Genomic DNA, 12602 nt, shown 5'->3' with positions numbered 1-12602 from the left:
ATTTAAGTCTCTGAAAATTTGGCTTACACTTGAAGTTCAGCATATGTTTAAGTGCTGTCTTCCGTAAACCTGGATTTAGACTTAAACTCTAGTGAGTCAGAGCTGTGGTCAGATAAAAGCTCAGATATACAGCCATTTATCACAGTAATGTATTTTACCCCTTGCTTTATTCACAGAGATATGCAGCTGTGGTACCAGCTCAGAACTGAAGAACTAGAGCACATGCAAGCTGCTTACTTTGGTTTTAAGGGAAGAAACAATAACAACAATAAGAAACTCAGGAATAAAGCTGTGTTCGATGATGTGACTAACATGGCATATGATAACCAAGGCTTCTACAGGTAAGGCTATTAAAATGTAGTGGGTTTGAATGAGTTTGTTGAACAAATTTTAGAAAGAGGATTCCTCAAAAATGCATTTTAAAGGGATGCCCCTGAAGAGGACGTGATGCCAGTGGATTGTCAGGGCTTGTCCTTGAACTTGCCTGTCTTGTGGGGAGTTAATGTTGCCAAAAGGTGACCAAAAGGTGAGACAGCAGAGAAGCTGAGCATGACCTCCCTCCTTACAGCTTCTTTCATCTATTCCTGGTAGTGCCTGCTTAAGCCTGGTCTGCAGTGGAGGTTGCACCAGATTAACTGGAGAGGGGTTTTTAATTGGCTTTGTTAAATTGATGCTAAACTGCAGCAGGAAAGTCACTACTCTGTATTGTTAGTGGTATCAAGGTGCCAGCTTGCCTAAGAGCCTTAGGAGAGGAACCAGACAGGGACACCTGGGGCTGTGGTACGGCTCAAGGTGAGCATCGAGTATTACCATTTATCCCTTGGTGACCGCGAAAGCTCTGTTGAGAAATATCATTTCGTTATCAGGATGTGCAGGGCAAACACAATGGGATCCTCACCCTCAAGGCAGCATGAATGCCCACAGTGTGGGAACCCTGACCCTGGGGTAGTCCAAAGAAATGTCCACGCTGAAATAAAGTGCATCACGTACTGTGGATGCATGGATGGTGGGCATAGGTGTTTTTTGTGTCAGTTCAAAATCACCTCTGAAAGTGTCCAGATGTGTTATACTGGCTGTGTTGTTGCCAACAAAAGAAAACCAGAAAAATGAATACATGTTAAATTCTAATTGCTGTTTTGCTATTACCATTCATATAAACATATGTCACTGTGTCTTTTTTGTCCTCTGGGTTCTGCTTTGTCGTCATGTGTGATAATATATAGCATAATCCTTATTTGCTTTTAATTCACTGCTCACTTGTACGGCTTTTATGTACAGCAGTATCTGTGATTTGTAGTGGTTACCTGCAGAAAACAATTTTATGCAGATTATAAACCTACTTCCATGTCACAGTGCAGCTGGAAATTATATTCAAATGGAGCACTTGCACAAAAGTCTCATGGCTGCCTAATCAATTCCTAGCTTTGGGTGATTTCAGAAAGATGTATAAAGCTAATTAAACGCTGATTATAACCTAAACAGTTTTTAGACGACTCGGGATGCAATTTTTAATTTTGGGCAACTTCAATCTGCTACGATGTTAATGTTTTGTATAAAAGTCTAATCTGCTTTTAAAATAATATGGATAAAGAGCTGTAAACAGGTTAGTGCTCTGCTGGAGCCTCGAGCTCCTTCTGGGTGCTTATCTGCACCATTCCATGGAGCAGAAGCTGCTGTATTATGTTTACCAAATTCTGTACACTTTTTCTTAACTGAAAATACCAGGGAATATACAATTCTTCTGGATAAGCAGCTTCTCTGGGGCCAGAAATCAAGAAGTTTATTATTTCTCTAGAAAATTTGAGAATGTATAAACTTAAGTGGGGAATTGCAGAGGGCAGGAGGAAAGCCTGTGAGCTCTTTTTTTGCTACGTAGAACAATACACATGCTGTGTTAAATACTGGTGCACATACCCACCTCCTGACACATGAGGTCTGGTATTAATCAAGGTCTGCTTTATTTCCAGCATGCAGAGATGGTGTGATCCTGGCTAATCACTAGCCAGAGCAAAAATCAGCTAGGCAACCAGGTGTATTAGTCTGTGCACCCCAGAGCCAAAGGTCTCGCCATTTCTCTTGTGGAGAAAGGGTGCCACTTCTAATCAGAGATGGAAATGGCATTGAAGCTGTTACAGACCCTGAATAAAACTGTCTTGGAATTGCTCTAGGAACAGGTGTGACCCTTTATCAATTTGTACCTTGTTCCCTTTCTTCACTCAAATAAGATCAATTTAATCAAGTTTACTAAAAGATGGTAATTTCTACTGGTTAATTCTGTTAAATGGATATATGCACATGATGAGATGTGGTAATTCTGCTAACGTATTTCATGCCAACTCTTGAAGACAACAAATGGTCTGTCAGCTTTGTGTTTCACTTACAAGACTTATTTTTTATGCATAGTGAATTAGGCTAAGTTTCATCATCCTGTGCAGGACAGTGTAGGCAAATCCCAGGGCAGGTGCAAACATGAAGCTGGCTTATGCTGGGAAGACCAGCATGAAAAGACCTGTTTACTACCTGCGTTATTTATGTGGTACCTTTCTCCATTTAACATGAAGTGGATGTGTTGGCAGCCTGTGCTTGGAGGAAATTTCTAACTGTGTGGGTGTTGCTGTAGTGGTGGAGCTGTTACAGTGTTGATTATCCAAGGAAATAAATAAAGGTGGTTGGAAAAAAACAGCAAAACTGAGGGCAAGCAAGCCCGAAAAAAAGCTTCTGTATATTGCTGCATGCATGTGAACCAAAGCATGTGTCCATGGTCACGAACAAGCCAAAAGATAATTTAACCAAGGCTCCCCAAGGAATGTTCAGACATGATATTAGGAAGCATTTCTTTACCAAGATGGTGATCAAACCCTGAAACAGACTTCCTGGAGAGGTGGTCGATGCCCCAAGCCTGTCAGTGTCCAAGAGGCATTTGGACAATGCCCTTAATAATATGCTTTAATTTTTGGTCAGCCCTGAATTAGTCAGGCAATTGGACTAGATGATCGTTGTAGATTCCTTCCAACTGAAATACTCTATCCTATCCTATCCTAGCCTAGCCTATCCTAGCCTATCCTTGTGTTAATGTTTCAGACATTTGGAGGGATTTGTGCAATGCATCGCTAGACCTCTGAGCAAATTGGAAATCCTACTTTGTTTTTCTAATAAGGAACTCTTCTAAGAAGCACGGGAGGCTGATCGTTCTATCCCTGCATTCTTCAGGGCGGCAGTACGCGTGGTTGTCTGTGATACAGCCATGGGAAGTGGCTTTGCAACCCACTTAGAAGGGGAAGGCTGAGAGATGAGTGGTGACATTGTCTGAGAAAGGAGTGGGTGGAGGCTTGGCAATTTATGTCATTTTTACGATAGCATTTCCTTTTCTTAAAGAAAACTGTTCTTGCTGCTTCTTCATGTGACATATGAAGCATCTGGAAGGGTGAGAACTCCACCCTTGAAAAAGACCCTCTTGAGTGTATCTTAGCCTGTTTTTGACTAGAAACGGATGTAGGTCATGCTGCTTTTCAGATTTAATTGAACTAGATTTAGAGATTAACTAGAGATTAGCATTTTGATTCACCACTTTAAGGATCAAAAATACTGTAAAAACAAGTGACATAAAAAGCCAATTCTTTCAGGTAAGCCAATATAAAATAAAACAAAAAGCCAGTTCTTTCAGACAGGTAAGATATTTGTTATGGTTTAGAGAGTAATTTAGGATTAAAAAACTATCATCTGTTAAAGCGGTGCCTTAGTATGCTGATGAGATAATTTTGGCTGTAACAAGGTGACATAATGTGGGTGCAGAATGCTGATGTATAGAAGTTATAAGTAATGTAGAAGCCCAGCTGTTGGACAGTAGAGGCTCGAGTGTGCTGTTCTGGACCTGTCTGCCACAAAATGAGTTCTTTTTCCCCTTATATTTGAAGCATGGAACAAATGTGATGAATTTATAGTTTTGCAGGGAAATGTTGAATTTTAGTGGCAGCTACTCTAATTATAATGAGCCCCATTCTGGCTTCTTGGCTGCTTGAACAAATTGCTTTAAAATGCTGAGAAATATGTCTACAAATACCTGGGATCATTAACTACAGAGCGCAGTTACTGTTGATGCCACCTCTTTCATTTGGATTTAAGGAATCATAATGAGGATAAAAATACCAATTTTTAGCTGAAAGTCTTATATGCAGGAGCTGCAAGCATTTACAGCATATTTGCTCTTTTATAATATTTGAAGAGGTAACTAATATTGAGCAGGGAAAGCCAAGTTACAAGGCATGGGGCCGCTGGGAGGTACATGTTTTGCCCAGCGTTGCTTCAGAAGTTTAGAGCATAGAGCAGAGATAGCAGGTTGCTGCGTGATGCAGAGGTTTGAGACAGATTAGCTGAAGAAAAGGGTCTGTCATCTATGGGAGGGAGATTAGCTGCAGCTCTGGGCCACATAGTTAGAGGAGAACAATGTGCATGAATCTCCAAAACAGCCCCCCGGAACGATTGCTAGACAGAGGCAGGGCTTGTCAACAGGAGGATATATTGGGAATAGCTCTCACAGCCTGACTGCAGTATGTAGTAGGAGAAAAGCCAAAAATCAGTAAATTACATTCTGCTCTCTTTAATGTTTTAAGATTTAAATGTCTTCCCAATTCTGCATGAGAATGAAACCAGGAATGTTGGCATCGTTCATCCAAAGTGAGAGACCTTCCTCAAAGCAGCAGAGAGCACCACACCTGCTTGGGGTTAGAAAAGCACTGTGGGTCTCACCGGGGAGAGCCCTGGGCATCAGGGACATTTGGTATTGCAGAGGAACTAGCACTTGAAACACTTTGCTGATTTTAAGAGGTTTTTTGAAATGGGTATGTTCCTGAGCAGGATATGTTATTTTTGAGTCAGTTATTTTCTGATGAAGAATAATACCTGACCCTGCAGTAATCCTTCTCTGGAATAATTGCTTGGGCAACCACCACACGAAATGAACAGTCCTCCTCCATCCCCAGCAAGCAGCCATGTCGGAGAGCTTGTACTTAGTCAGCTGCCTGAGCAGGCAGGTTGTCCTCTGCCCCGTGACAGGCACAGGGTAAAATACCAGTAAAGAGAAGCTTAATGACAGCTGTCCTTCCTCTGTGCCAGCTACTGGTAATGTTTGAGAGATGGAAGTAATGTCAGTAAGAGATGATATTAAAGAAACTGGTGTCGAAAAGAAGAGTGGGATCACCCTAATGCAGGCGTGGGGGTATGCTTACCCACTGCCGTGGGTCAACTGTAGCTGTTGCCCAGGTGAATGGTTGGTACAGGTGGGTTGAGGCAAGTTTGGCCTTGGGATCCCCTGCCTGGAGTAAGGCAGAGAAACTCCAGCGGCTTGCTTGTGACTCCCAAACTGAAACAGCAGCCTCCTCTTTTCCATTAAGTAGTCCTAGGCATGCCTCTAGAAGAAATCATAAAAATATGCACAATCTAGCATAACCGTTGTGAGAGCAAACAGCAAACTCTTTTTTGTATGCAAAGACATTAAAGAACTGGGCACTCCACTGTTTGAGCCATAGCACATTTATACATCAGCATGTGCAGAAAGATAGCTGTCCCAGGAGAAATACAGATAGCTAGTAACAAGAAGAAGCTGAGAGACCTTGTTTCAGTTTGCATCAACTTCCTAATTATGGTAAGAAATAGCCACACCTAGGGAAGCCTCTATTTTCTTTGCTTTTTCAGCTCAACAGTACTATAACCTGTCCTGGAATAGATACTCCCTTGACTCAGGGACGTGCTGTTATTTTGCAAGGGAGAATTGATGGTCCAGTATTTTCCACACTCAGGGAGAGCTGAATTTAGCTGTAGACTAACTCCTTTTCATCCTCTGTCAGCTAAGATGACAACCAGAAAGAAACTAGTCCAGCTCAAAAGTACATCTAAAGGGCCACGAAGAAATTTGGTGATTTTTTTCCCCTGGTGTGGAAGCATTTGGAAGAAGTTGTGCATTCCAAATTTGGACTGTTTTGAGGTGAATTGTTTTACACAGCTCTAGGCCAAGTTATAAAGCATTCTCTATGAAGTAGTTGATCTGACTGCAGGAGTGAGTCAAATGGAAAAGCCCATGTCTCAGTCGGTTTAAAGTCCTCCTTTCAGATATCCACTACAGCTGGAGCATATTATCAGGAAGAAAAAAAAATCTCTTCTGCAGAGAAACAGGCTAGTATATTTTCCCACAGAAGATATTTTTAGTACCTGAAATTTTTGTACCAGAGCTCTTTCTGGCTACAAGATGCATTACCAGTGTACCTGGCAAAAAGCAAATAAGGACAATCCAATAACAAAGATGTCCAAGTGAAAACGTTTTGCAAAAAAACAAAAACCAGCATGCTCTTAGGAGAGGCAATTCAGCATTTTCAGTCAGTCCAAGAAGTCTCATGCAAGGTTGGTGAAATTAGCTCATAGCTTTGGCCTCCACAGTAAAACGAAATGTGTTTTCTTTTTCTCTTTGATTTAGTTGCTATAATCGTTGAAATTTTCCACTGCCTTGTGTAAGGGGTTGCAAGGAAGGCACAAATCAGAAATTCGTGTTGCTCTAAAAAACGTTCATGTCTGCCCAGGCTTGCTGAGGAGCATGGCTGTAAGCCAAAGGGCCTTCTAGAAGCATGGACAAGATGGGATGGGACACTTGGCCACATTCCTGCCTTGCCCTCTGCCCCCTTGAGGGCACTTTCCCAGCTTCTCTTCCCTTCTGAACACCTAATTAGAAGAGATTAAAAAGCTGAAGGATCTGATGCCCTTCTACTAGCAGGGTAGCGTGGTGTAGATTTACCACAGTGAAAGAGGACGACACTTGAAGAAATACCCACGTTGAGACACAAGCTGCTGCAAAGCTCAATGGAAAACGTAAGTAGAACAAGAAAAACCCACCAGGACACCTAGAATGACTGCCAGGAGATGCATCAGAGGGAGAATTAAGGGGGCAAAACATCATCTACAACAGTGACTTAGTGTAAGACCGTTAGAGATCCTGGGGAAACCTATTTATCTGGGTGCTTTTGAAGGTCAGGAGTCTCACCAAAGAGCTGGACCCTTCACTGCCTCCAAAAGATCCATGCGTTTTCTTTTACGATTGGCCTTGCTGTCAGAAATTGCTCATTTGTCTGAAAGTTTGGGCATGCAGAGCTTAGCCCTGCTGGCTCCTGCTGCTCAAGGCTGTGCGACATGTGCGGGATCATTTGCACAGCGTACTTGAATGTCTGCATGGGTGTGAATGTGGCCCCCCTGCTCAGCTGCAAGGCTTAAATTGCAGAGAACCACCAGTGGGCTGCTCCCAGGGCTGCAGGAAGAGATGTAGGACTGATCATCACTGTGGTGTTTAATAGTTCGCTACATAAAGCATCCAGTGAAATGGCTGCAAAGAGCAAATGACCTGTTTGATACAATTGTACATAATTAATACAGTTCCCTACACATACGATGTTTGGTTGTGTGGCACTTAGGACTGGAGGGGAGGAGATCCAGCACAGGAGAGGGGCAGATTTCCTTTTCAAGCTTTTATATAGATTGTCCCCCCCGCGAGTTGTCCCACCTTGAGCTTCTCTATTCATGGAGGCTTTTTTTTTCCTCTATTTTTTTATTACTGTGCTCTGTGTTCCCCACCGCCACCTTTCAGAGACTAAAATCTTCCAGTACCTTTTGACACGCATATTTAAAAGAAAGATCAGGCAGGGGAAGTGAGCTGTGGTTTCATCTTGGGGCCCTGTCACAAAGGGTAGGATAGCTGGCTGCTAAATTGTACTGATTTCTGAATTTCAGTCTTAATTGTCATCGCAACGAGCGTGGAGGGTGTGTGCACAGCAACATGCGCTTTCAATAAAGCTGCTATTATTGTTTTCATAATGCTTCCATGATTACCCCAGGGTCTTGTACAAAGTCACCAGACATACAGCAACAAAAAAATCCCCTCCCATCCTCCAGTACAAAAATCTCTTTTCAGAGCCAGTGCCAGCAGCGGGCAGCATTGTGGCAGCCCCACTGCTCTGAGTTCTCACACTCCTCAGATGTCCCCTTAACAGCATTTTCCCCTCCAGCTAGGAACAGCTCTCAAGTCACACAAAGCAAAATTCTTGTGAATCCTCTAAAACCCATTGACAAATGCTCTGGTGGCTGTTCTTCTCCCCGTATGAGAGCTCAGACTTTAGCTGTCACATAAAGTCTGTCCTTGTCAAATGTATTGTGCATCTAGCTAGGCTGTTCAGCACCTCACATCCTTAGGTGGTTTGCATTTCCAGATAAGAGTACAGGGAGGTCTTCTAATCCTCTTACCGTGATGTTTTGAAGTAGCCCAGATGGAAACTGGAGTTAAGGAAAGTTGAAGCGCTTCAAAAAAAGTCACACTTACTCTCGATAAAGTACAGAGCTCCCGAGAATGAAAGTGCAAACTGAAGGCCGCATCTGACTGATAGCTATGCGTGCAGAGGAGAGCCCACTGCATGCACATTTATCTGTCCCTTGTCGACACTGCAACCCTCTTAATAGCTCTTCTCAGCCTCTGCTTAGGTGGAACTCCACTGACTTCACTCTCCCTCTGACGTCCGCAGGTTCGCTGTACTGCAGTGAATGGAGGGTGCCTACTGTCAGCTCATCCTCGACTTATTTCAGTCAATGGAAGCTTAGTAGTTCCCAAAATGGGAGGAAGAGGTTGCTTAGCCAGGAGTATACTAGTCCTCCAAGTACAGTTTTAGCCGGTTTGGCTTTCTGAGTTGGTGGTGGACTGTGGGTAATTGCAGAGTTTCACAATGCAGAGCTTTATAGGAGAAAACATCAGAATGGGATTAATTCTGCCCAGGTAAACTATATTTATTGCAAAATAACCAGAATACCTAGATTTGAACTATAATCCTGGCAGGACTATTTGCAAAGTCTGTAGCTACCTCCATGCAAAACTTTATCCCGGTTCTTCTCCCTGTGCACGCTCTTTTGATTTGATTTTTATTTTGTAACTATTGACTACCACCTCAAGAAGATGGAATCGAGTTCCTTGTACTATTAAAAAAAAAAAAAAGCACAGCAGCAAGTATCTCAGAAAATTTTCTTTCAGTAAGATCTGCAGCATTGCTCCACGTAGCTTCTGTTCCCTGATGGCAAGCCACAGGGGTACTTGGATAGGTGTTCTGGTGTCAAACACAAACGTACTTGAGTCCATGTTGACGCACCAAGATTAAAAGGCACAGTTGAAACAGTACAAGTCAATACAAAGTGAGTAAAGTTACCAGACTGTTTTTTTGAGAAATAGGTGACTTTGTTGTTGTCCAAATTACAGGTGGGTAAATTCTGCTCAACTGAGCACCTCCTTGTTGAATATATTCTGACGACACTGATACAATGCCTTCTCACATCAAAAGCAGAGGTGGTTTAAGATGCCTTTACACTATCTGACTGTAGCTCATGCCCCAGATAGTTTTGTAATACAGCTTTCCAGTGAAGAGCAAGATTTATTCTCCTTTACAAGGAAGATGGATCTGCAGTATACCTACTCTGTACCAGAACAGCAAGATCTCAGTTATTTGGTTTTATTTTCTGTTACTCCCCAGTTGTTCCTGTATGTATGCACATTTCATGTATGAGCATTTCTGCTGGCTTTCTGCAACTGATAATTGCAGAATGCAACTTCTGTTTCCTGACCAGCTTTTCACGTACGAAAGGGTAAGATCATGCTGTCCTGGGTGCGGGTATGCAGGCTGCTGCATTTAGTGGCCAACGCTGATGGCTTCAGAGGAGCCACGTGAGCTAGCTTGCCTGCAGTGATTGTGGGGCAAGCAACCTCAGCATCTGCCCTGTGTGCAAACAGCTGCTATGGAATAACTGGTGTTTTACAAAAGCCCACACACTCAGACTACAGTAATTTGGCACAAACCCAAAAGGGCTGTGTCTTACCTTCTTCTGGTTCACAGAGCCGTGTGCTTAAAGCCCGCTGCATCCATCATGCCTCTTGCAGCAGAGTTCAAGAACAAGCTGATCCCATCTCCCCATTTTCCTGAACCAGTTGCGTGTAGTTTACTGAGCATTTTTTCAGCAACTCTGCCATCTCTGTCTGCCACTGCAACTGCTCTGCCCACACCACCCACTGCTGGGTTACTTGCTGTCTGGGTCAGTAGCCTGTGCTGGCTTACCCCACAGCTGGGCAAGCCCTCATTTCCCAGCGTGGAAAGGTGGGGTGCAGGATGGATTGGCAACTGTCAGTGCTGCATACACACACAGATGGCAGAGTCCCAGCCTGCGGTCCCTTCTGGGAGGGCCAGGCGGTAGCCAGGTTGGGCAGTCAAGGGCTAGCCCAGGCCACAATGTGACAGCACTGCATAGGCATCACTGGCAGATCTGCAAATAACACTTCAAATCCCACTGAGCACAACTGGCTCTTGTGCTCCCAACAGTGCTCCGCTAACCAAGCAACGACTTTCCTCCCGCACCAGTCTCAGCATTCAAGTGTTCTTAGTATATTCTCTAGATGATAGTGTAGCATTAAATTGAAGCTGGGGACTCATTTGATGGAAAACAAAGAAATAACATCTGCCCCAACCCCAAATAAAAGCAACCTCACAAGTCCTTTCAAGGTCTGCATCAGCTTTTAGAGAGACACAATTATTTGCCCCACTGCTACCAACTGGTTTTAATGCTAGGAGAAGTGAGTCCATATGTTACAGCACAAGTTGTTTGCAAGATGCCTGCTGTGCAAATAAAATGGATTGGAAAGTTCTGTATCCTCACCAGAGCAAATGGAACAGAAATAACTTTTTCCTTCATGCTTACAGGTTCCAGGAGGAGTGGACTCGGGACATCATAGCTCCTGGGTGTTGCAAAGACAACGATCGTCTGCCTAAGTTAAGCAAAAGCAGTAGTGCACCTGTGAAACAAGTTGTACCAGGACACAACACTGCAGTACAGACAGTGGATTCAATACATGTCGTTGAAGTCTATGGACATAAGGATAGTTATAACAAACCGAGCCGTCAGATACCTGGATAGCTGGTGTATGAAATACAATTGCTCCTCTGGACCAAAATGAAATTTGGATAGAAATATGTGCCTTAAAGACAACATAGAAAATTAATTATTCATATGCATTTGAAAGTTTTCTATATTCCAAGGTGGTTATTTAACAGAAATGCTTCAAGGTCTGATACAAATAAAAAAATGAATGTTGAGGCAGGCAGTCTGTAGCCATTCTCTACGGTGTGCTATGTATTGTGACCATGGCAAAAAGCATATCATTCTTCTGTACATCTAGAGAGAAATGGTAGCCAGTTTGTATGTTTGCCTCATACAAAATCACTGATGATAATTACACAGTAGTAAGATTTCAACCCTCTTTTAACCAGTGTTTTTTGTAAGCATTTCAGAATGAAAAACCCCCCATATTTTTACACCGTAGTATGATAGAACTACAATAAAATTTTGTTTTTAATTAAAAATCCCCGTTGTTTTATATCAGGAAGGCCTTTTTGTTTAATTCATCTCCGCATTTAAAGACCGTGTGAGACTGGGTGCAGTAGAGGCACGTCTCCAGATCCACCAGCCTGTCGGAGAGGGTATGGAAGGATGTGCTGCCTTACTATGGCACGCTTTGCCCCGTGAGGGAGCATACCATTGATCACCTAGAGCTGGTGTACATGTTACAGAGTGAGAGAGCAGCCAGTGTGTGGGCTGGCAGGGGGGGACGGCAGTGCAGCCTTCCTGGAGCAGCGTGGCTCAGATGGTCACTGCAGCATCCCTCTGAGAGCACTCTAAATAAAGGGGCAACGTAGTTTTTTGATAACCTGCCTTCTTTTCCTATTATTAATCTGTTCACTGTGTGAGGAAACAAGATTTTTTTTTTTCTTGTTTTATTCATTTTGAATAGTTAAGTAACTGATATGGCTCTTACTCTGCTGTTCATATGCACCCACTTATATCTTACAGTTACAATATAGTTATTTTTGTTCAAGTTGAAGCCTTATTTATTCTCCTGTCATCAGCTGTCTAATGGGTATTGTCACATTCCTGTCATGATGGAAATACGATCTTATAGCAAGCCCCAGTAATTGTTTTATTGTATGTCCCGCTTGTTATGAATCAGGTATCCTCTTAAGACCTTCAGTTCTGAAGTTTCAGTTTTGAAATTCAAATTATTGTAGCTTGCTGGCAGGCCTAAAAATGCCTTGTTCCATCCTGGTCATACTTGGCAGAGATCAAAAACACGTGCTTGAATTTCAGCTATGTGGAAGTCGCAGCAAAGGAGCTTTGGTTTTGTTCCTAATAAGCTCAGTTCTTCTATACATTACAACAGTCTGCACCCCTGCAATGCACTTCTTAATATGTGCTGCGAAAAGGATAATGGATATACTTCTCAACACAGGTTCCAATTAAGTTCTCAATTCATTAAATTAATACTAGCCAATGTTTATCAGGACATATTTGTGCTGCAAACCATTTTGTCTGCAGTTTTTCAGTACCCTGCCAGACCCAGCCAGCTTCTGTACCCAGGTGCAATCTTGCATCCCATGTGCAGTGTTAGCTTCTGGCTGCGCATGGCGCTGGCACCGGCTCTGTTGCCTGTCTCATCGGCTGCGGGCACCGCCAGCCCGGCTGCAGCCGCGCCAGGCAGCTCGCAG

The 12602-nt window shown here is 43.1% G+C and overlaps 1 protein-coding gene across 1 annotated transcript in view; it reads left to right on the top strand.

Annotated features, from left to right (window-relative positions):
* SUSD3 (sushi domain containing 3) overlaps positions 1 to 11701 on the top strand; it is a gene marked incomplete at its 5' end in the record, with an annotated part of 34536 nt that extends 22835 nt beyond the window's left edge. The window contains 2 exons of the mRNA XM_082321217.1: positions 177 to 341; positions 10764 to 11701. Of these exons, the coding sequence (XP_082177343.1) occupies positions 177 to 341; positions 10764 to 10977 (379 nt within the window). The 3' untranslated portion in view covers positions 10978 to 11701. The remainder of the gene's footprint in view (positions 1 to 176; positions 342 to 10763) is intronic.
* Between the last annotated feature and the right edge of the window lie 901 nt (positions 11702 to 12602).

The sequence above is a fragment of the Platalea leucorodia genome, assembly GCF_965183815.1.
Source record: "Platalea leucorodia genome assembly, chromosome: 9".
Classification (NCBI taxonomy): domain Eukaryota; kingdom Metazoa; phylum Chordata; class Aves; order Pelecaniformes; family Threskiornithidae; genus Platalea; species Platalea leucorodia.
Note: the sequence above shows the minus strand (reverse complement) of the source record. Positions and strands in the feature narration are given on the sequence as shown.